The following is a 25,719-nucleotide window of genomic DNA, read 5'->3' on the forward strand; positions in this document are numbered from 1 at the left end:
TATTCTAATCATCAGGTTGTAACAACATTCTGGGACCTAATTTCACCAAGTATATTATTGTCTTGAATGAAGGAATGGAGAATTATTTATTTAAGTTTGCATGTAGCCTAAATTAGGAGGCACATTCAGTAGGGTAAATGAAAGCAGGAAGTCGCAAAACAACACATACAGATTAAATGGGTTGGCAAAACTATGACAGATTGAGTTTAACATTTCAAGTGTGTGGTCATTCACCTTTGACCTGACAAAGATAAGTCAGAACATGTTCCAAATGCTGAAAGGTTAGGAACTTCAGAAGAACAATGAGATTTGGCATCAAAGTACACAAATCATTTAGAGCTACAGGACAGGTAAAAAAAGACATTCGAACAGGCTAGTGAAATGCTGGCTTCCATCTCAAGGCAGAGGAAGTACAAAAGAACAGAAGATATGCTTCAATGGCATTATAGCCTTCATTAGACTCCATACAGAATTTTGCATACAGTTTGATTTTGTGTACCATATCTGAGGAAATATATATCAGCATAGAAGGGTGCTCAGCCAGATTCACCAGAAGGCAACTGCGACTTAAATATATGCATTTTTGAGGGCACTGAGGGCTTTGAAGTGTTAAAAGGAATCTAAAGGGAAAGGATTTCCCCTGATGAAGGAATCAAGACCAAGGGAACATAACATTAAAATGCAACCTAGACTATTTAGGAGGGAAATCTGGAGGCACTTCTTCACACAATAGAGACAGTAGAAAACCGCAATTCTCGGCACTAAAGGGTTTTGGACACTAAGGCACTTGGAACTTATAAGTCCAGATTGATAACTTTTACCCAAAATAAAACCTATCAAAGGATACAAAGTTGAGGTACATATCAGCCATGATCTAATGGAATGAAGATATGGACCCAAGGGACTGAGTAGCCTACCCTTGTCTCTTTGCTGCTTCTTTTGAAAATAGGCACTTGGAGTCCACATTTCATAAAATTATAAAAAGATTTTATATGTGGTGGTTAATGAGCTATGAGCTCATGAGATTGTACAGGAGTTTCAGAGTCCCTGAGGTTATTTAGATTACAGCCTGCTTACAATACCCCAAACTCAGAATGCCTGCGCTGTTTGTAAATGTTACTTACTGATATTGTAAAGCTGTCTTGGTCAGCGATAACAAAGTTCATTAAAATCTTACACTTCCTCTGATTAAGTCAGGTGCATATGAGAAAAGTTGTTAGTTAGAAATCCTGATATGAAAGCAGAGCTGGAATAAATCGAGACCATCTCATTCGGTCAAGCATGAGTTTCAATTCTCAGTGCTCATCAACCTTAGTCCATTAAAACCTCCAACCAGAAAGATAGCTATTCTATTCCAACCTGTGATTTTTCTCTCCCTCCCTGAAGGTGCTGAGTTACTCTTTCTGTCCCTGAAGGTACTGACTCTCTGTCTATCCCTGAGGCTGCTGACTCTTGTTCTTTCTACCTATTCCCCAAGGTTTCTGACTCTCTCTCTCCTCTCTCTCTTGCTCTCTCACTCTCTTCGAACTGTGCTGAAGAAAATGGCTCTCTCTTCCTCCTACTGTGAAGGTGCTAACTTTCTCCCCACTCTGAAAATGTCAACTCATTTGCTCCTTCACCAAAGGCAAGTCATTTAGGAACTTCTTGCCTCAGTGTAGTGGGTCATTGGAATTAACCCCTCCAGAGTGCTTGGGAAGCTCAGTTAGTAAGTTTAAGAGATTGATAGATAGATTCATAGTTACTAATGACATCAGGTAAGTTTGTTAAGTGAGCTACAGATCTTTGCCAAAACTTTAATGACATTAAGTGATATATAGGGATAGCGCAGGGATATGGTAGTGAGGTAGATGATCAGCCATGATCTAGATTGCAGAGCACGCTCAAAAGCTGTATGGTATAACTGTCCTGATATGTTTCAATGTTCCCTGAAAGTGCAGTCCATTGTTAGGGAACAACTGCAAAGGTGGCTATCATCTGCTATATCAAATAATCGCCTATCCTTCAAAAATCATATACACAGTAGATCTGTTCAGGCAATTTGTTTGCATACAGTATTACAACTGAGACCTATTTCAACCTCTTCAATCGCCAATGAAAACACAATTCCACCCAACTTTATAAGACCGATCAAGAAATTGTATTATTTTTATTCAGTTCTGCAAAAAGCACAGGACCAAGTCACACAATGGCATGAGCTTATGAGTCCCAAGAGTTACATACCAATGACACTCCTGGGTTCTCCAAAATATTATACCTCATGACTCACTTCAAAACAATTCCTCCTTGAAAAACAACAATCTTAAAAACAGCATAGCATCAGATTTTTAAGTATTGTCAGGAATGCCCACATGCCAGGAAACAGTAAGTTTAAATAAAAGCTATGATTCTGTATTAAAACATTTGGATAATAAATACAAAGTTCAGTTTGTAAAAGAAAGATACAGCTGAATTCTAGAAAAGATGCCAAGATTGGTGCCCAATGCACTGATTTCAGCTGGAACGAGAGTGGCAATACTACAATTAGCCTTCCAGGAGCATCCACGGAGAAACATATTCATTGCAAAGTCCACTGTAGCAGTGTGAACCACTGTTGAGCTGCACATTGAGCAAAAACTGTTCAATGAGCCACCACATGATGAGCAGCAACCATGGAAATGTTCTCAGTAGCATTAAACATCTTTAACACAAAGAATTCATGCAAAATTGGTAAAGTAGCCTGGATCTGTAGCATGAAAATAAATTCCATCTGTCTTTCACTTTGATTCCCATATTCTTCTGGTTGGAATTCATGCTCTAACCAACATCAAACACCCACTAACTTGAAAGAGATGGTGTCATTTGAAAAATGCCAAAATCTCAGATATAAAGCAATTCAGAAGTTAAACAATTAATTTGGTCTCTGAGTGTTTTTAGCAATCCACTTTAAGGCCTTTGAAAAGAATCTTTCTCCCAAATGTGTTGTTTTGTTGTTATTAAAATAGTGTTCTGCAGACAAAATTATACATAACAATTTGTTAGAATCCTTAATGATGGTGGAAATACAAAGGATACTGGGATGGAGCTAAGGTCCTTGCCCACACTTCAACATGATGTAAACTAAGAAATAGTGAAAGATTATGGATGCCTTCCCTTGCACACGTTCAAAAATTAAACTTCCCAACTTGCTGAAATGCCACTGGAAAGCTACACGTTTTTAAATAATATGTTTGTAATACGCTGATGTTTTAATATTTATGCAAATTATAATGCTATCTCTTTATAAGATGGAAAATCAAAGTTAGATAAGCTAATTGGGAAAGCATATACTGGAAGGCAGACCCTTCAGGTATAGTTAGAATGTTAATGAAAAATATGTACGGCACTTTTGTGACAAATCCTGGATTGAACAGAGCTTCATATTCATTACGACAATTGTTCAGACTGCGTGGTATATCTCACAACAGCCTGAATAAGGTTTCACAGCTCAGAAAACTGTTAAAATAGAACTAAAAACAGTGAATATAAAGCATGCATAAAGTGTGCACCCACCCCCCTCCAATATTGTTCAGAATTGAACAGTGTGTCATCTTTCTTTTCCCGGTCTTCACATTTCAGTAAACAGGACCACAGCTGGAGAACTCTGTCTTATGATCACCGTTACCCTATTAACTCCTGCCTATTGCAGCATTTCAATCAACTGGCAGCGCAAACAACGTCTCCGTGAAAATGTCTGCACATACGCCTCTGTTACGGCAAAATACTATACTTTTCAAACTTAACAAGTTGTTTAAAGGCTCACACAGCACTATCAGGGACATTAAAAACAAAGTACCTGGAGAAGCTTTTGGTTTTTGTACATAGTTTCCATTGTCCTATTTATCAACTGTCACATTTCATGCTACCTCCTGTCTACAACCAAACATTAAAAAATCAAGAATACCAACTACGAAAATATACAACATAGTGAGACAATGTCTTTAAATTCCAAAATGTTGGTTGTCACAAAATATTTTTTACTTCAAAACAGCATTAATTTCTGCTCAAGTAATGTAATAACCTGATCTTTTTCCCGCAATTGAAAAGTATATTGTTACATGATGTCTGGTGTAAATTATAATCAATTTGAATTTATTTATTTCCACATGACGTGATATCTTTGCAACATTAGCATCAGCTCCCAAACGTTGTGCTCCATCATCTTTCATAGTGTTAACCATATCAAGGCATGACTGATCCAGTTCTGACTTCATACCAGTGAAGAATTTGGATTTAATGGAAAAAGTAGAATATTCTGTCTGTACAAGGGGAACATGTTTGCATTTCTCTCTTTAACATGGTAGCATTCTTCTAAATTCCCTAAAGGGGAGATTTTTTCATCTAGTGTTCTTACACTTACCTTCATCGCGTTTTCTCTTGCTATTCTCAGCACTGGAAGGTGTGATTCCCAGAATGCCACTGATAGAGTAGGAAGATCCCGCTGGGTCAGTGGCAGCAGATGGAACAGGAGTCACTGCCACTGTGCTTGGTGCTGTGTAAAACAACAACAGCAAGATTTAGACAGAATAGAGAAAGAAACTATCCAGATCTGGAACTTACTCCTATGTGAAACCAATCCTGAGACTGAGTTTCAAAATAATCACTACAGAAAGCCAACTTGTACACTCAGGATGAACGAGATTTTGATTGTAGACATCCAATGCTGGAGAGCGAAGTAAACCTGATCTGCAGCCACTGTGGTAAAATTTAACTCTAATCTAAATTTGCATTGTTTTGTCAAAGGCATTCAACTCTACACATCTGGTCTTCCTTCATCATTAAGTTGGCAATGAGAAGAATAATATTTTTTTCCTAGAATTCACAGGTGGATCCCAACATTTGTGACAGGACTTAAGGCCAATGGATTTTCCAGCCTGAGTTTTCTCATTTGAATATAAGAGCAGCCAGACCACTCATCCGAAAATGTCTGAGAGTCAAACAATTAACACAATTGGTTCTACAGTCCATTTATAATTGATTTTGCTTTACTGTAGCCCCACACTAGTTATGTTTAACCAATGTAGCAGTCTCTGTGTTGCATTATCTTAATTAATTGAACACCAATCTTCCAACCTAAAGATCCTGATTTGAAGATATTCAGAAATTAATCCATTGAAACTATGAGAAGTTATGTATATTCAACTATTGAACCCATTAGAAACTTTGGATATTGGTCTGTTAAATCTATTTGAAGCAAATGGAAATTGGTCAATGAAATCAATTTCTTCGCTTGAGTTGGCTTTGCCAGTCTCTAAATTGGTCATTCAATTGAAAGGAATGAACTGCACTTAATAATTTATCCACAGTCAATACTATACTACAGTACGATACTGTAACAGGCAAACTATCCACTGAAGTTCACCATCTAAGCTAGCACATAAAGACACTCTGAGATACAGAGATCTAACTACCAGTGAAACCATTCCCCAACATGAAGCACCGTCTTCAGGAAAGGTAATGAGAATGGAAAGGAAGTTCTTCCAATGAAACCCTAAAAATCTTAAGTACAATTATGCCTAAAACAACCAGCATAGTCAATAAAGAGTTTAGCAATCGACAATCCATCATTGCTGTAAAGTATAACCATACAGGAGCACAGAGAGTTATGCTTAAAACTTATGAATTAAAAAAGCTCAATTTTAATAGAAACCTGAATCTCATGCTGAGAACGCCAAAGACACAATCAACACAGGAGAACAGGAATTAAAAGAAAAGAAAAAAAAACTTTCATAACTCCTTAGTACCTAATGATGCAGAAAATGTAATGAATAGTCCCCTTTGTGAATTTATTACTTTAATTACATCACATTCAATGGCCATTCTATTGCTGCTTTAAATTTTAGATTTCAATTTTGTATTACAATATGAAATCTTTTTATCATAATAATCGTCAGACTTCAGAACCCAAGTTATATTGGCAAATTTCATTTGAAGCATTAAGTTACTTAGAAATACAGAGGCAATTGAGGGTTTGAGCATTTTGATTGTTAAACAGAGAAACCCGACCATACTAACAATCAGGTTACGTTTCAGTTATTGCTCAAATGAGTAGTAACTAATTAGAGGTTAATCCTCCTATCATGTTTTCAGATCAGTCTGATCAAGGATGAATACAATAGTGGCCTAATGTGTATTCATATCAAGGCTAGGCATGGCCAGGTGCATGAGATGAGTTTTCATGAGATACAGTGGGCTATCAGCAGTAACAGAATGTATTCGATCATAATCTGTAGCCTCATAGTCTGGCACATTCCTCATTCTACCTTTACTAGCAACAAAGGGATATTGCCAGGGATGCACATTGATCTAAATGTTAACTAGAAGACAATCAAGTCAATGAAAGACTTTACTTGGTCTGATCTGCTGGTCTTCCAGTGCAAAGAGCTGTTGGTGACTGAGTATCGCAGACTGGTATATTTCAAGGTAAAAGACTATTTGCTGAGAGAAGGACCAAAGCATGGGACAACTGCTGTAAAGACCAAATGGGATAGCCACTGACTAAAGCCTTTCCACCATAGTATAGCAAGAGATTGAGAACAAAGTAAAACACTTTAGGTTGCTTATTCCAAAGAAGGTTTGGCAGAAGCTATAAATGAACATTTTAAATATAAACCTCCATGTCAAGTCTATTGAGGAACCCAATGTACAATATTGAAATAAACTTAGAGATGGCAAGAATGGCAGATGCTGGAGTCAGAATCGGTACAGTGCAGAGCTGGAGGAGCACAGCAGATCAGGCAGCATCAGAGAAGTAGGAGAGTCGATGTTTCAGGCCTAGACCCTTCATGAGGATTGGGGACGGGTAAGGAATGTGGGAAATAAATAGACGGGAGAGGGGTGTGGCTGGGGGAAGGTAAGTGGGATGGCAATGGGTGAATACAGGTAGGGGTTAGTGGAGATTGGTCAGTGGGAAGGGTGAGGCAGATCGCTAGGCAAGGAAATAGACAGGTAGTGTCAGGTCAAGGAAGCAGGGATGAGAGGGAGAGTTGGACATGGGCTGAGGCCATGGGTGGGGAGATTTTGCAACTGATGAATTCTCTGTCTAAGCCATCAGGCTGTAGGCTCCTGAGGCAGAATATGAAACTTAACTGCACTTGTTTAATGTCAAATTGAATTTTTTTTATTGAACTTCTGAAAACTTTTCGAATAAAGTGTACTTTTGGAAAAATGATTTCCATCAATTCAAGGAGCCCACATGGTTTAAAAAAGTAGTGTAAAAGAGCTTGGAAGGATGTACCAAAATTTTAGATGCAAATCTGGCAAAGGTACTACACAGGTCTGCATACATGCAGAACAACAGAAGCAGCATGAGATAGACAGATTGAAATGATTTTACAACCAATGCATCAGATCAAAAATCTGTATCACATCCAATCATGAATAGTGGTAGACAATTAGCTAACCTCTTGCGAACATCTGCAACTTCAATTATGGCAGACCTCTTTGCCTAATGACAAAATTCAAGATTGCAGCATTTACAACTATCTTCAGCCAAAGGTGCTACATTTTGACCACTTCTTCAGGTACCCACCATGAACAGAAGTCTATCTTTAGTAGTCTATTTCACTCACTAGACATGATACCAAGGAACAGCTGAGCACACTGGCTTCAGCACAGGTTAGGGATCCTGACAACATGCCAGCCTCAGTCTGGCTGATCCAGCAGTTACAATCCCAGCACTCCCCGATAATATGGAAATAGCCTGGGCATATCCTATCCACAAAAGGCAGGCTAATCGGGAGAAACATTCTTCACTAATAGGAGGCATACGTATCGCAAAGGCAGATGGCTTTGGTTGTTAAAGGCCAATCATTCAGCTCCATGGCATTTCCACAGGATCTGCTCAGGACAGCATCCTAAGCTAAATCATTTTTAGCTTCTTTGTTAATGATCTCACTTCTATCATAAGTTCAGGTATGGAAATTTTCATTAATCATTGCACACTGTTCACCTCCATATACAGTCCTGGAGATAATGAAACAGACCTTCCCTATACGTTCCCTAAAATTGTGACAATATGTGTACATGGACTGATAAGTAGCAAGTATCATTCATGCCCCACAAGTTCCAGGCAATGGTCATAACCAACAAAAGAAAGTGTAATCCCCTTCCCTTGATATTAATCGAAATTACCATTGTCAAATGTCGCATTATCAAAATCCTGCCAGCTGCCATTTACTAAAAATTTGACTGAACCAGCCACAAAAATCCTATGGCTACAAGAGCAAGTCAGAAGCTAGGAATTATTGCAATTCACCACCTGTCTCACCAAAGCCATCCCACCCTCTACAAGGCATAAGCCAGAAGTATGATTGAAAGCGTTCCAGTTGCCAGAATAGGTTCAGCTACAATGATACTATGAAAAGGCAATAGCATCCAGGAAATGAGATGGCAGTCTTGATTATGCTGTTTTCAGGCAAACAAGGTGAACACAGAGCGCATGGGGTGGAGGTTATTAACAAACAACACAGGAACGATTTGAACAGAGAGCAAGAATGACTTCCTAATGAGCTAGGGGCTCATTGTAGATATCATTTAATCCTGAGATAGAATATCAGATTTTTCAAAGACTTAAAGCAACACCATTCCATCAGAAGGGAAGTGATATAAAAGCAATGATTCTCACCTATAGTATGGGATGTCACTGGTGATTGCTGGTTCGGAGGCTGCTGCACCTTTGTTCGAATAATCCTGAATAAAGGTAAATTAATTAAAGAAAATCAATTTTCAAGAACCCATTGTTAAAAAGAAAATAAAATTAAATAACCCCTAATTGGGAATTTTCTATAAACTCTTTTAATACCATGTTTCTCTTTGAATTATGTGTGAAATTCCTAACATGGCAATTTTTGCAAAATAAATAGCCTATGCATGTTTCAAGCAGTGAATTTACTCTGCACCTCTTTACCCTTCTCTTGTGTAAATTTGCTCCATGCCTCAATCACGTGTAATGAAGTCCAATAGCTCCCAGGTTGTGGCTTGTGCGGTGTGAAGCTGGAGCGCTGAACGTGAAGATTAAATTAAGTACCCACTATGAAAGAACCTTTCACCTTTTCAAAGTGGTACACAGTGATTCACAAGTTACAAATTATTTTTTAAATGTCACTGTTTTAATGCAGGCATACATGGCAATCTATTGTCACAGTTTGCAGAAACAACAAGTGAAATGAATGATCAGACATTTTGTCTTTCATGGTATTGAAATATGAATATCAGCCACAATACCAGAGCAGTCCTGGTCTTCAGAAAAGGTACAATGGACTATTTAAGTCCACCTGAAAGGCAAACTGAATTTTTTTTAATTGTCTCATTCAAGGGATTGCACCTTTGATAGTAAAGTACTAAATTAAGTGTCAGTAGAGATAATGCTCTTAAACTTGGTGTGCATTTTAATCTCTGACTTTCTACTTCAGAGGTGACAGTACTCACTTTGCACCAAGATTGATACTAGACTGCCCACCCCAACAGCTGTTCATTTAGAGTGTAGAACTATTGTAGCTCTCTGTTTTCTAGGATAAATAGCTATGTTTGTAAAACTATATTCCACTGGTGAGGCAGTATAACCTCTGCCTAAATTTTCTCTTTTCTGGAATTTTGGGAATACTCTGCTGGAAGTAAGGTAAATATCTCTTTTACGTAGAGATATGTGAAGATGTAACATTTCTTTAACTTAATCTGTTTATTGTAAACAAAACCTCACATTTATATTATCCACAGTACATCCCAATGCAATTTAAAACCGATGAAGAACTCCCCTATAGTGTAATAATGCAGAGGAAGTGCCAGTCAATATGTACATAGCAAGTCCCTTAAACAGCAATGTGGCAATAACCAAATAATCATTTTTTGTGGCATTGAATAAACAATAAATATTGGCCAGCACACCAGGAATAACTCGCAACTCTCCTTCAAAATAATACCTTGGAGAGAAGGCAGGACCTCATTTTAATGTCTCATCTAAAGGACAGAACCACCTACAGAGTAGGTCTCCCTCTGTACTGCACTTTAGTGTCAGCCTAGGTTTTTTGGAGAATTGGAGAGGGCTTGAATCCACAATATTGGGACTCATTAGGCAAATGTGCTACAAAGTGAGCCAAAGAAGATACTACTCCTTTATACTCATGTAAATAATCAAGCATTGCAACGCAAACTATTGGCCACTATTGCTGCTATGCAATACTGGTCCTGTTCTATTCCTGAAAGTTAATACAAAGCCAGTTTTATAGACATGCTGTTACAGTGTCTGGTACATTTTTAAACATTTATTACACTGCAGCATAGATTTTTGTGCTCAAGTACTGGAGTGTGCTTGAATCCATAATCTTACGATCATAAGCCAAATACGCTACAAATTGAGCCACAGAAGACATGGAATTTAATGTAAAGAATCAAGTTTTAAAATCGGTACAACCCAAAGTATGACCTGCTAGTGCTGCAATGCAATGAAACAGTGCAATAAAACTTGAGAATTACAGATGGTGAATCTCATTCCTGCCTTTAACAGTGGGCCAGCGAGGAGGATCACATTAAGTGAATATCTTCCTTTTTGTATCTAACTGCTTTCACATTGATTTATTTTTATAAATTGACGCTTGGCTGATACACATTTTCTTGTGGCTTTAATCATTTCTATCTTTCCTCCATTGGCTTTAATGTACCTATAGCAATTGTCATGAAAACATAGATCGAAAATTTTCATTATGTTAAGAGGGCTGCATGTTAGAACAAATCTTTATTTAAAGAGGAGGGGCACTTTGCTGAATCTGGTGTGGGGAAGTGAGATAGTCAAGTTTAGCAAGTAGTCAATAGGTGACTAGTGTACAATGATCCCATGAGTTAATAAGGCTACACAATAGAATAAAAAGTATTCTAGAACAAAGTGCTTGCTTGTTGGATTTCCAGAGAATTTGAAAGGGATTTGGCTCAGATAAATTGAAATAAACAATTGACAGACAAAACTATAATCAATCAGCATCCTTTAACAAGGAGGTAGTCTGAACACAGTTTAAGTAAATTCCAAAGAGGGTAGAAAGCATGGCAACCAAAATCAAAACTCTCTGGACAATGAAATTGATAGAGATTAAAACGAAGCAGAAAAAGTTTATGTGTGATGGATGTCACGTTTATAACACAAGAGAGAATCAGGCAAAATAGGGAAAGTTCAGAGATTGTGTCAAAAGTGAGATAAGGGAGTAAGATAGACAACTAACATTATAGAGAATCAAAACAGCAAATAAATAATCAACATGTGATAGGAGGAGGGATGGTTCAGGTTACAGATCAAAAATGAAACACACAGCTAGGGGCAGCAGACATAGCTATAGTACTAAAATAATATTTGCCTTTGACTTTATTACAAAAAGAACAACCAAAGTCACAGTGAAAGAGGAGAGGCCTGGCATACTGAAGGGATTGAACATTGACAAAGAGAAGGTACTGGCTGACTGGATGGAAAATAGATATAAAGGAAGTGGTGCCAGAGCACTTTCAGATTGTGATTGTTACACAACCTGTTCTTAAATGAGTATAAGTATAAACATGCAATTATGGGTTAATCAGTTTGACATCAGTGGTGCTGAAGCTTTTAGATAAGACAATCCAGCCAAAATGAATAGCCATCTGGACAGTATGGATTAGGTGTGGACAGCTAGCACAGAGTTGTTAAAGCTAAATCATGTTTAATCACTTGAATGAGTTTATTGATGGGGTAACAGAGAGATTTAGAGTCATTGAGCCATAGAGTCATACAGCATGGAAACAGACTCTTTGGTCCAACTAGTTCATGCCAACAACATTCCCAAATAAACGTGTCCCACTTGCCCATGTTCAGCCCATAACTCTCCAAACCTTTCCTATTCATGTACTTCTCCAAATGTCTTTTAAATGTTGCAAGTGTACCTGCATTCATCACTTCTTCTGCCAGTTCATTTCACACACAAACCATTCTCTGTATAAAACTGTTACCCTTCATGTTCTTTGTAAAATTTTCTTCTCTCACCTATGGCGCCTAGTTTTTAACTCTCCCACTCTATGGAAAAGACCCTTGTTATTTACCTTATCAATGCTCCTCATGATTTTGTAAACATTTATAAGATCACCCCTCAACCTTGAAAGCTCCAGTAAAAAATGTCCCATCCTATCCAGAGTATTTTTATGACTCAACTCTCCATTCCTGGCAATATCTGGGTAAATCTGTTCTGAATCCTCTCCAGCTTGATAAGATCCTTCCTATAACTGGGATTCTACAACTGCACACAGTATTCCAGAAGAGGCCTCACCAACATCATGTACAACCTCAATGTGACATCCCAGCTCCTATACTCAAAGGTTTGAGCAATGAAGGCAGGCATGCTAAAAGCATTCTTAACCACCCTGCCTACCTGATCCCTTAGATCTCTTTGTTCTACCACACTACTCAGGGAGGTGCCATTAATTGTATAAGTCCTGCTCTTGTTCATTTGGCAAAATGCAATACCTCACATTTATCCAAATTAAACTCCATCTTTCATTCCTCAGTCCATTGACACAATTGATCAAGACCCCTTTGTAATCTTAAATAACCTTCTTCACTGGCCACTATACTACCAATCTGATGAGAGTAATGTGGTTGATCAAGAATACAGGGGCTCCCAAAGGGCATTTGATAAAATACCACACAGCAGGCTTGTCAATAAAGTTGAAACTAACCAAATCAAAAGGAGCAATGACAGCAGGGATATGGAATAGGCCATAGAATAAAAGAAAAACAGTGAGTAGTGGTGAATAGTTACTTTCAGACTGGAGTGTGGCTCTTACAGAATCCTGAGCTCCTGAATGAATGCATATCAGGCTCCTTTTGTCCTATAGTCATTCTATGATTCTACTTCAGTTTTGAGGATCCCAGAAAGGATCATTTAAAGAAGCAGACTCAGTAGGGCCAGTTAACATACTTTTAATTTTAATGCACCACAGATGTGGGCAGGTGGAAAGAAATTTCGGATGGTCTATTTGTAGCTTAGAGGAAAAGTAGGAAAGAAAGTTAAGAAGGGAATTGGCTGTAGTAGTACGGATGATAGAACGAATGGGAGAAATTGAATGCTAGAAGTGAGAGAGGGATGTTGAGCTACTGAAGAGTACAAGAAAGAGGTTTTGGAACAGTATACAGGTGTTTCTGGTGTTCTTTTAACCAACTTGAGCAAATGAGAATGAAGGGTCATTGATGAATGACTCTTTGAATGAAAGTGAAAAATTATGCTTCAAGAAGACAACCTCAGCCATGGAGAAGTGAATATAACATTTGTCATCATGGCAGATATTTAACCACAAATATGAAAAACTAACAAAGGAGTCAAAGATTAGATCACTATTCAGATTTATGACAGATATGGTGAACCTAACTTTTAAAAATCATAAGAAACTATTTTAAGGATCCCAGAATGAAAGGCAGGAGGAAGATACAGTCATAATTACCCAGCTTTGTACAATTAAAGAAAAACAGTTGTCAATGCCAAAAGTGATCAATCAGAAGGAGGTAAGTGCATGTAGCAAGAAAAAAGTCATCAAGGTTGCATGTTGACAGAAAGAAGTAACTGATATTAAGAAGGAATTGAGTATGAAAGAAGGCAAAGCTGTGGAAAGCCATTGTATAGAATGACAGAGTTTCAGGATGAGAAATAATCACTTGGGCATGACATCAGACTATACTAGAACCTGTATAGCTGTACCTGAATTGAGATCTAATACTTCAGAAGATGAAATGGGAATCTGGGAAAATTAAATATATCTTTTAAGTTATATGCATAATATTTAGTTGGCCAAACTTCTTAAAATTAGTGCTAACAGCTTTTCATTTTCTATTTATTTTGTCCACCTATTCCAGTCCCATCTACAAACCGCTGAAATACAATAAAGTTGCAGTATAGACTGGGAACAATATGTTAAAGTTGGGCAGTGCACCCCCTATGGGTCAGTACCTGTTAATAGAACTGACACTAGGCACTGTATCATTGTCACAGACTCTCTCTGCCAACAGTCTATCTCGAATCTCCCAGGCAAACATGGTGGGGTTTTGGCGCTTATAGTCGGCGATTTTATCTACCACTTTGGGTGTAGCGACCTTTGGCTTGGATCCTCCAATTACTCCTGGCTTAATGCTTCCAGTCTCATAGTACCTTTAAAAAGAAAACGAGAAGGAAATTATAAGGCATTATCTAAGATTGGACAAAACCCTGGTTAAAAACAAAATTAAACTGCAAAGAGAATTCACTTAAAGGGTCTCTGCCAAACATTTCTGATGCGTGTGATTGATTCATGTCCCATTAGTAATACAGTTGCAATAAAACCATTTTAAATTATAAAGGTAATAAAGCAAGTGTTCTATTTTAGTAACCTTTAAAAGGTGTGCTTGGACGCGCATAACAAACTTAAATGTATTCAGTGGCGTATATACATGTCATTGAATGTGTACACATTGTGCAAGTGTGTACATAATGTATATTTGTTGATGCGTGCATGTGCGCCTATCTCATGTAAATGTGTGCTTGTGCCTGTGTACGTATGTGCATTTGTGTTGCATAACAGAGAAAATCTTTTGGCTCAGTAATTTCCTTGCTAATGAAATTACAAATTAATCACTTACAAAATGACCACTTCCAGCATGCAGCAAGCTTCTTGAGGGTGAAAAAAGATTTATTATTTAACACATTGTCAGACAACAGTTTCATGATTTGTGACAATACGGAGAGATCTATGATCTTTAATATCATATGTTACCTCTGCATTTTCATCACAATGGTTCAAGAGTAACAAATGCAATTTTCAATGTTATGCTAGTAGTTTTTTGGTCTCATGAAGTTATGTAGGCAGATATTTTTAAAAATGAATAGTCGCATCTAGTTGATCATGAAATGTTTTGGATTGAGTGCCTTAAATAAATAGTAGGCATTTCAAAATTCTTAGCATTGTATTTTGACTTAGCTTTAACTTTCAATCAGGCATTAGTTTGTTTTTGTTTTAGGAGCTTCCATTAACTATTATTTTTACTTTGTCATCATATTGCTATTTATATTTAATTTAAGATTTTGAGATGTCTAATGCATTTATTTCTTTTGTATATCGTCAGCCTTTCCAATATGTCAATCTACGCCGCAGATTTCTAACACAACAAAAATCGAATACCAAAAAGAATGATTAAAGGGGGTACAGATTTGTGTGATAGCAGGAGGAAGATAAACTGCAAGTGCAGGAAAGGGACAGAGAAAGCAAAACGGAAAACAGCTAGCAAAGAAGTCAAGGAAGATGAAGAAAGAAAGTACGATAAATGCAGAAGGAAAGGGAAATGCAGCTTAGGTGAAGATGAAATGAAGGAGGATGAGTGTGGCCATGAAAAGGAGACAAGGCACAGATCTTTCCCAGTAAAGAGCATTGGGGATAAAATCAGAAAGTCATAAAAGTCAGACAGAAAGTTTTTAACTTACTCAGGCAGGTACAGTACTAACTGATGAACAGACTGATCGAAATGTTCATGTTTCTATTACCAAGCACGTCAGGTATGGTAACATTACCACTAAGACAGAAGTGACTGTGCCTCCGCGTAACTTATTGTTTTCAAGCCCTTTCCGACATTTCTGAGAGCTATAATAAGATGTCTTCTAAATGTAAGTTTTCCATGTCTTTTTTTTCGTAGGTTTGTAGAAGACACTACTTATGCCAATTGACTCTCCTGAGGTCATTTACTTGGCCTCAATTTCAGCGAATGTGGTGCAGTTTTTGTCTGTCAATTTATTAGAAATTTTGACGGAAATATCAAAAATAATACTGCTACAATCTCTAGGGTCAATGTACAAAGTCTAATTCTGACAATTAACCCCAATAGCATCAGCATGTTCCTCTCTAAATAATAACTTAGTCTTAAAAAGGAAATGCATGTTCAGACAGTTCACTTTTGTTTTGGTACTTTCATAAATAAAACGGGAAAATCGATCTGCCATTTCAGGGTGCGCCAAATTGACAGTTGCACCAATTCAATGTAGAGTACAGTAGATTTGTGAACCCTTTGTCAAGCGTAACACTATCGCTTACATAATTTCGGCTTTAACTTGGTGTCTCAAAAGGAAATAATTTAAATACTGAAATAGGATAGAAAAAGATTAACGTTGTTCTAATTATTAAAAATCCATAGTTAGAATCTGCAGTGGCCCATTCCGAAAAATTACTGTTTCAGCCTCAAATCATTAGTGTAGTGAATTTTATTCTGAGCATCAGCACCTCGACAAAATTCCAGTGAAACTTATAAACAACTTGTATGAAGGTTCAACCCGCATTGTCACTGGTTCATTGACCAATCTGTGGAAGTGTGGAATTACACGCTGACATCCCGCCTCGATTTCAACTATGGCCTGATCGCAGTTCGACCTGCCTGTAAATACAACTCTCTATTTAGTGAGCCGAATTGGAAAGCACAATGCCACATTAGTACGGCTTTTCCTACGCTCTAGATTTACACACTTTAAAAAAGAATGTTATAGGACAGGAAGGCGCGAAGGAAACAGAGTGCACGAAAGGAGATCGAGAATGGAGGAGACGCCTTACTCTTCAGTTCTTAAAACTGGGTAGGAGCTGCAACTGGACTGTTGTTCATTTGGGTTTAAGAACCATCGAAATAGCGATTGTGGATATTTCAATTCTGCTGGCATCCTCCAAAAATATTCAGTTCGGCATGAACAGGATCAGAGGCCAATTCTCACCCACGTTTTAACGTGCTACTCCCTTTTGTTTCTGGCATACCCTTCATATTCTGTAAGTGCACCAGGAGCTTTTTACAGCGAATGTACTCTAGACTTTTAGAGTTGCCTCATACTTGTAATTTCTATAAATGTAAATTGTTCTCCGGATTCACCATCAAACTTCAAGCCCACTTTCTATACGAACCGAACACCGAAAGAGTCAAAGTTAAAGGGAGTGGAATCAAGGGGGAAACCTAGTGAATAAGAAAGTGGGACATATTGAATGGAAAATAGAGGATGGATGAACAGAAAAATAAAGAGACAAAAGGGAACAGTAACAGACCCCTCCCCCGTTAAATATGGACAAATTATTTCTGCGTATTATTTACATCCAACTGACAAGCAAGATCATTATAATCGGTATCACCCTTTCCAACTTGCTGTTATTCTATTTTCGGGCAGGATTATTAATTTCCTGACTGCACACTCCTTCTTTTCTGGTCCCTTCTCTCTCATTTTGTTTCTATCGCCTTCAACCCACGCTTTGATCTGTAGAGCTCTCCCTGGTTAATCACGCCAGACCTGCCGGATCAGGTCACCTCTGGTCAGTGTTCCCTCTCGCTCCCATTGATTTAATTCAAAATCTACTTTTTTTCTGTTCTGTGAGGTTGGCGGCGCTGTCGACGGCAATGTGGAGCCACTCTGTGCGACCGCCTAGAAGATCCTGTTGATCTCGGCCCAGTAAGGCGCATTATTACCACGGATCACCCAAATCCGCGCAATTCAGAACCGATACCAAAATATGAAACGAGCCTCTGTCCTTGGTACTGAAACTAATGGATAGTTTCTAGTCAGGACAAAATGAAAGGGAGGAGAGTAGCGTCGATAGGAACAGACCCAGAAGCTCGCATAAAAGACTGGGAAAGGAATTAAGGGAGAGGTCGAGAGATCAAAAGTTTGAGAGAAAGAGTGAGCGAAACAGTCAAAGCAGTTGGGGGTAAAGGAGACAGATTGAGCCAAAGGGAGACAGGCAGATAGACAGAGAAACCGAGATGGGAGTAAGACAAAGGTGAGAATGAATCAATGCAGACTATCGTATGCACCTTCCCTTTCAAAATAGGGGTTAAGCACTTGGACAACGGGTTAGAAAGACATTATTTGATGAGGTAGCTAATTACGATTACACAACTTACAGTCAGCAATACAATTGTACGTAATGTTACGTGGGAGTTACATTGACGCTAACAAAACCTGTTTCTTTTTCTCCCGGCTTTCTTTTGTTTGTTCCTGACGGTGGGAGCAGCTGTGAACCTCCACAAGGCGTTGAAACACCTCCAAGCCCTGAAGGCTGGTTAAAGGGACAACTCTCCAAACAGAGACACCTTCAGGATGCTCGTTTTACTGACACAGTCCAAGCTTCTCAAAACTAAACCAGGTGTCTGTTGGAAACAGGGGTCTGGTCACACAAATCCGGACGACAGCAGGAGCTGAGAAAGTCCAACGGAACAGCACAGGACATCATTTCTGGCAGAGAGGGGAAAAAAACCCATTCCAAACCGGGGTGACATTGGCCGATTGTTTTCTCGCCACAACTCGCTCGTCCCTACTCTTTCCTTACTCTGAGATAATGGGAACTGCAGATGCTGGAGAATCCAAGATAACAAAGTGTGAAGCTGGATGAACACAGCAGGCCCAGCAGCATCTCAGGAGCACAAAAGCTGACGTTTCACGGCTCCTTCCAGCTCTTTGTCTCTACCCCTCTGGTCTTATTTTCCCAAGCTTCTCAGTTTTCTCAAATTTCAAGGTCAGGTCTATTCTCTATGAAGCAATGTACAAGGTGTTCGGTATTAAAACAGAAAATGTTGGAAATACTTAGCAGGTCTGGCAGCATCTGAGAATGAAACAGAGCTAACGTTTCAGGCCGTTGAGCTTTCATCAGAAGCTGAAATGTTCACTCTGTTTCTCGCTCCACAAATGCTGCGTGGCTCGCTAAGTGTTTGCAGCTTCTCTAGTGCTTTGTTTTTTTGTACCGGTTTCTGTAGAACTGTTTGCAAATTGTCGACCATGGGGAAATAAATTGAGACCCCTGCTGTGTAACGGGAGGTAGGTGTGGACACGGTATTCTTTGAAACTTCACAGCCCACTGACAGATCCCAAAATGAAACAAATTAGCTCTGAATGATGACCTTTGAGAATCCCTCAGCTTGAAAATAAATTAGAAAACACGTTAGACACCCAACCATGTCGTGAGATTCCCAGCAAAACTGCTGGCTGTCCCAGACAAAGTGGGAAGTTTTTTTTTAATGAAGCTTTAAACGGCGAGAGCGGTTTTGCATTGCTAAACCGCTCACCACAGTGCCCTTCACGCGAGAAGTAGATCAATAAATCAGCAGAGATTTCAGATAGAAGAGCAATGAGCGTTTAATTTCAAATAATGTGTCCGCCCAAACAGGCACCCTAGAAGCAAACGCACTCACTGTTCTTGTTTTTGTGGCATACCAATGGAGTGGGCCTGCTGATCTGTTTCAGTGGAGGGTATTTGACTGCAATAACAGCATCATGACTCTCTCTGTTGGGCAGACCTTGCAGGGAAGAAATGCGGGGAGAACATGGGACTGGTGGCAACCGTGGTCTGCTAGATGTGCTTAAAGCTCAGTCAGTGGGGACCAGAATGATAATTCCTCCTTCACTACTCTCCGACCGGCCTTCTCTGCTACATAAGCTTGTTTTTTTTTGTTTCTGCTTATACGGTTTTTTTTTACCCTGCCTTCTCTTGCGCCTACGACTGTCACGGGAGCCTGACTGAGCTCAGTATTATTGCTGAGTCCGAACGGTAGAAGTTAGTGGTGGCGGAGCGCCGGGAATATCAGTGTCGAGGTTTTGTCCAAACGTATTACTTTTGCAGATGAACCGTGAAATTTGGCTTCAAACATGTCAGGTTTTTATTAACACCGAAGGCAATCGGTGACTATTAGTTAATTATTAGATTAATTAGTAAAGACTGCTTTTCCAAAGTCGTGACAGATTCATTGAAATTAATAACTTAAATGAAGCTGAGAGAAGTCATAGTTATTGCGACGTTGTAATGATTTGTCAATGTAATTGGAAGTTATTCACGCGCCTGCGTTTAAACGCTCACAACACTGTTGTAACTAGGAACCTTACTGTTTAGAAGGCGTTTCGTTGTTCGTTTGCCCAACTTTCAACCGTGACATGATGTTCAAATAAGACTGTTGCAATTCAGCTAACCCTTCACCAGTTGTAAACTAATAATAATAATAGAAAAGAAAATGTACAAAAACGCTTCGCGGTATTGTGGACATTGCAAACCTGGCGTTAAGAAAAACACTGAAACTGACACCTTCACCATGTGTGATAAACTGTCCGGACTCTGATCTGCGATTGTAGTTTGGACCCAACGTAATTTATCATCAATTCCAAAAACGACTGGTGTAGTTTTCGACAAAATTTCGTTTATTTTGTCTAAAAGTTAGCCATTTCACGACCAAAACATATTGCATTTTTGAACCCAATCTCCCAGCTGTCGAATGTTTGCTGTATTCATTAATCTTAAACATACGCGGTACTGAGAAAGGTTATCCCGTTTGTTTTGGTGTTGGAAGAAAGAACGTCTCCTCGTGTGATGGTTTACATGCCTGAAGTGTGGCGAGCGGCGACTAGATCAGGCCTGCTTTCCTTAAACTGTGCTGGACCACGGTGAAGCAAATCTAAACACAGCCTGGAACACAACTATTTAGGGCTGAATCCTCATCTCCAAGAGCATCAACACGGAGAATCCCAGGGAATAGCATGGAACGTCTCCAAATGTATTGAGAAAGGAGATTTCACCAAAGCCAATAAAAACTTGGTACATGTTCCCTGGTTCGACCGCTAACAAAGTATCAACAAAAAGTTCATTTCCTGCCTGTGTTTGATACAGATAACCGACATGAGTAATAACGCCCCTCTTGTACCTCAGCCTCTATGTCCATACACATCTCATCGCTATTTTAAATCTCACGGCTACTGTCCTTTAAAAACGTTTCATCTATCCAAATCTCTCAGTCCCTCGCAGGTCCTATAATAATCGTATGGCCTTCACTATATGATGATTTATGCTTCCATGTTTAAACGTCAGTTCTGACTTTTATTTTGTAACACAACTTGTGAGGCAGTTAATTTCCACAGGAATTAAGTCACCTTTATGTGTAAAGTGGACGATTTTCCGCTACAAGATGCGTCATCACCGATGTATTTGAAAAATGGGTTGAAGATGTCTACTTAAACTGTGAGGGCCAGTGTGCAAAGGAATTAGAAAGTGCCTTATTTAGATTGACCGCTCTCGGTTGTGAATCTGTATGAGTGTTTCCTTTTTGTAGATGCAAATATACAGCGTTTAGCTGGTTGGTGTTCACACGGGGCTGGGCGCCGCCTGTATACATATGTAAAGCTATTTACGTTTGACACAGTTTCATATTAATGCAGTTGGAACCCACTAGAGTCCAGATAAAAACCTATGCATATGTGTGACGTTTCAGCTTAGTATAGCCTGGTAGATACACGGCTCTGAAACTTTTTTTTTGCCCTTGTCCGTACTCTGTGTGGATTCTGGTTGGTATAAAGGCATGACAGCGGTCAGGGCTAATATTTGAAGTACGGGGGTAGAGTGTGCCAAATGCCCAGACACAAAACAGAAAACTCTAGCCGCAACAAATAAAACCTGACAGACACCCATGCTGAAACAGCCACTGGTTTTCTGAGCGTTTATCTATGTACCTAGCAGGTGTTTACTGCCTATACCGGAAGGGGCCACATACATTAAAGGATTATTTTGATTTCTTATAACCTAAGGATGTTTTCTGCATTATGCGTGCCTTTTATTAGCTGGGATTTTGGTGAATCGTTTTCTGCTATTCTCTGATATCTGATTCTCTTAATTTAAGGATTACCTTGTTGTCATATCCTTTCTGATGGATTACCTGCAGGAAAGGCTTTGTCTGGGATATGTCGCTCTTGGATTATTTCTGCTCCTCATATCTGCAATGTTAGGTTTGAATTACTACTGATTCTCTTGCCTCAAACACTATTTCCCATTATCACTCACTTGCCTCTAAGATTGTTTCCAATATTACCATGAGGCGTTATCACACAGTCGCATGATCAATGTTTTCCAGTTTACACTGTCATTCCTGATTTATTTAGGGCTTTTGAAACCTATTCGGAATTTTCGCTTTGAAACTCAACGTATTGACTCTACGAGTTTACATTCGCTTATTATGTCCTTGCCATTTTATCTAAGTTAGGTTTTAAAGTCTATGCTGTGGATTTGTAATGGGTCAGTGTGGGCCTCGTTGTTATACCAGACAGTGACTCTGGTCTGATATTTTCCTTTCCTTCCTGATTCTTACCTGCCCAGAATCTTGCTGACGCAGCCGTGGCTCACCCGGAGCTGCCTGGAGATGTCACAAGGTCTCACCCCTTGATGGGCCAGCTCGACAATCCGCTGCCGGACAACATCGGGGAGAGGGCGACCATTGACAAAGACCCCTCCGAGCTGATTCACTCCGCCGTGCCCTGTATACAACATACAAAACAAGAAAGAGGGAGAAAAGAAACACTGCAGGTTCTACAGTAGAATTCCAATACCGACTCTGCATTTCCGAGCTCGGGTCTACTGGCAACGCGCAGAGCCCATCAGTAACATTGGTAGGAGAAGGATTGACCTCTCCCCATCCCCCACCCCTACCAGCAGCAAACCCCCCCCCCCCCCTCCACCCCCGCACTAAGTAGCTGTCTACTTGCATGGAACGATGGGGGAGGGGGAGACTTGGGGAGGGAAGATACTGCAGGCACATCGGAGAGTCAGGAGACCCGGAGGATGAGCGTACAAGGCAGTGTGTTTAAAAGAGGGGAACAGTTTGCAAACGTGGCCCCAGTATTAGGCTGCACAGGAACACAGGGAGCCCGCAGCTTCCTGGTACAGTCTTCATATCAGCAGATCACAGCCACACACTCTCCGCCAGCAACTGGACCTCCGGCTAGGAACAAGGATTTTATACCCCTGTGTATTGTGAGATGTCTACAATATGGACCCACACTAGCTTCAGTTAACAGCTTTATTTTAAAAGAAAAAGCAGAATGATTGTTCTTCTGAATTACAGACACCTATGAGTCGTTCACTAAAAGCGAAAGTGATCCACTGAATTCGGAACAGAAAATGAGCTCCTTTCGGTGACACTTCAGCTTCCTGTATTAAAAAAAAGTGGTCGTTCGGAGATCTGTGGACGGATTTTAGTCGCACTCACAACCTTGTGGGACCAAGACATGTTCCTATTGAGTAATCGGCTGCAGCACAGCTAAGGGTTCTATTCTCAAACCGAATCTAACAGAATTGTTAGAGGTTTGCTAGACTTTTTGGAACAGTTTGTGTGTTATCTTGTCCCGATGTGATGATACATTTCTACAAGTCTTTCAAGAAAACCATTGGGAAAGTGAATGGGAAATCCTAACACGAAATTAGAGCGATTTTTTTTTCCCTAACAGCTCCAAATTGCATTCAAAGCAAATGGGATCTACAATCAGAAATAAAATAATACCCTTCCCTCACTATGACAAGTATTTGATGAATGTCAGTTGGTTACACAATTTTATTGCTGCAATACCTGGGAAGGAAAAATCGGCCTACTTCAATCTTTTATTTTTAATGAGACTGTTTCAGCCAGAGGAGACGAAAGTTAAAACGGGGACCATCTAATACCTGGGATAGAGGGGTAATCGGCGCCGCGGGCTACTTAGCTTCTTCCAATGCCCCTTCCTCTGGTTTCAACAATAAGTGAAATTAACGTTTTCCTAATAAGTCAGAAATGATACTTCCCTTTTTTCTAAAGAATTCGCGTCTAATTTCACCCCGTGGAGCAAGAAGATCGCGACTGTAAGGTCATTTGGTTTTTTTAAAAATATATACGTGTCATTAGATTCCACGGGGGATCCGTTTAAATTTCTAAGTTTTATTTTGAGATTTTGGTCCACTTTCTAAAACACAAGCCACGGACATTTACTTTCGCGAATAAGTTTAGTCAAATTCAAACTGGGAGCGGATAAATTCGGAATAGAATTGTAACAATCTCCCGACTTTGAACGGTTTTCCTAAAATCGATATTGTTTGATTCGATCTGGAAGTTTTGTGTGCGCGCTTTACTCCACATCGCTATATAGCAGCAACCTCAAATCAATGTTTTGCTTTTTGGAGACGGCAGAAAAACTCCATCCCTGTTTTATACCAAATAAAACTGGTCAACGATGTACGATTCCTAAACCGTGTTTAGTTCCCTCTACATGATTAGTTCGAGTTGATAAAGCATCTGTTTACAAGCAGTAGGTATAATAACTCCTAACACACCGTGATAGAATGTGTCATTTCATATAACACCGACCAAATGGACAAATCCCAGCCAACTCTGTCAAGCGAAACTAACGTGCTGGAGATATTCTCCGTGGTCCACAACCTTCAGAACGGACTTTCACTGCTCCAAATCAACTTAATCTTCGCCGGTTAAGCACAAAACTCAATGCAATCGAAAAGAGTAAAATTAAACAGTTACACGCCGACCTTATTTAATCTGTAAGTTAATGCTCGCTAGCAAATTACTGGGAACTATTTTGTTTTGTTCACGAATTGTAATGAATCATCTATTGATGTGGTTGACTTTTACTAACGATGCTAGTGACAGAAAGCAACTATATCACATGCCCCTTGGTAGTAAAAGTACAAGCCTTTAAGGTAACATTGCAGTTGTGCTGTCGCTTTCGGTTTAACTGTGAGAATTCAAAAATCTTTGCATTAACTCGTTTTCTTTTATAATTCGGGAAAAACCGGAGATGATATTAAACTGAACCTTGCACGTGTGACTCGATCGTGCCTTTCTGTTAAAAAAAGAGTCCCTTTGAAAGACTTCGCATTGCTCCGGGTCTAGGAGTCACTGATCACCAGCTTGTGGATCCGGTCTCCCAGCACTCCTTACACACTATAGCTCACTAGGAACCGCCAGACAAGCCAGGGAAGGAGCTGCCTACTTACTATGCATTGCTGCAAACGGGTCGTGCTTACAGTGGATTTCCATGAAAAGGCGCAGCCGGTCTTCAACTCGGAGAACACCTCGATTTCGTGGTCTGGATTTAACCCCTTCACCTATACTCCCAAAAACAAAAGAGGGGTGAACATCACCCCACGCAAACCCAGAAGAAGGTCTCGATGCCAGCCACTAATTGCAGGTCCTACGTCTTTGTGATCCACAAGGTGTCGGACGGATTGTGCAAGGAACGTAAAAGTTAAGTTTGACAAATGCAATTCATTGCCCCAAAAAAAAGAGATCCAATTGCTACCCAGTGACAGCAGTGAATTTTAACTTCGAAATCGTTCGAAACCGGAAAAAAAATCCCTTTATGAATTCCAGCTTTTTTGGCGTTTTCCTATGCAATTTGTCCGCTGTGTGTGTGTGAAGGCGGGTTTCCCGTTTCCCCGGAGTGCGCTGGCCCCCTGCTCTGTATTCAGTGGCGCTCACTCTCCTCCATAGTGTTTAAATGTGCCTGAGCCCGCGGTGAGTCGCCCCAGGCTCCGCCCGCCGCTCTGCCCCCAGACGCTGGCAATCACAACAGCGCCGGCCAATCAACGAACGGTCCTACACGCCAACAACCAGTCACGTTCAAGAGCCCCGTTGGTGGGCCAATCCCCGCTCGAGGTATGTGCCATTGCGTAGTGGCACGCCCCCGTCTGGAAAAAACGGCAATTCATAGGTAGGTCCTTTTGAACATTAACCAATCACCTGAAAGCCTTCTCCAGGGAAGCGGCAGTCTCTTTGTTAATTGGTTAGTTCATGCACCACCTCGATTGGCTCATTCTGCTAAACTCTAGAGGCGGACCTCTTTATTCAAGGGATTCATTCACATGTTCAAAAATGAATTTAATTTTTTATTTGAATAATTTTAGACAATAATTTTTTTC

The 25,719-nt window shown here is 39.7% G+C and overlaps 1 protein-coding gene across 2 annotated transcripts in view; it reads right to left on the reverse strand.

Annotated features, from left to right (window-relative positions):
- The window catches only part of pax5 (paired box 5), a 203,017-nt gene that overhangs the window by 160,915 nt on the left and 16,383 nt on the right, over positions 1-25,719 (reverse strand). For both annotated transcript variants that reach the window (XM_059643140.1, XM_059643146.1), the window contains 4 exons: positions 22,127-22,292; positions 13,968-14,165; positions 8,642-8,706; positions 4,376-4,507 (listed from right to left, as the gene is read on the reverse strand). In XM_059643140.1, coding sequence (XP_059499123.1) covers positions 4,376-4,507; positions 8,642-8,706; positions 13,968-14,165; positions 22,127-22,292 — 561 coding nt within the window. The remainder of the gene's footprint in view (positions 1-4,375; positions 4,508-8,641; positions 8,707-13,967; positions 14,166-22,126; positions 22,293-25,719) is intronic.

The sequence above is a fragment of the Stegostoma tigrinum genome, chromosome 3, assembly GCF_030684315.1.
Source record: "Stegostoma tigrinum isolate sSteTig4 chromosome 3, sSteTig4.hap1, whole genome shotgun sequence".
In the NCBI taxonomy this organism is placed as follows: Eukaryota; Metazoa; Chordata; class Chondrichthyes; order Orectolobiformes; family Stegostomatidae; genus Stegostoma; species Stegostoma tigrinum.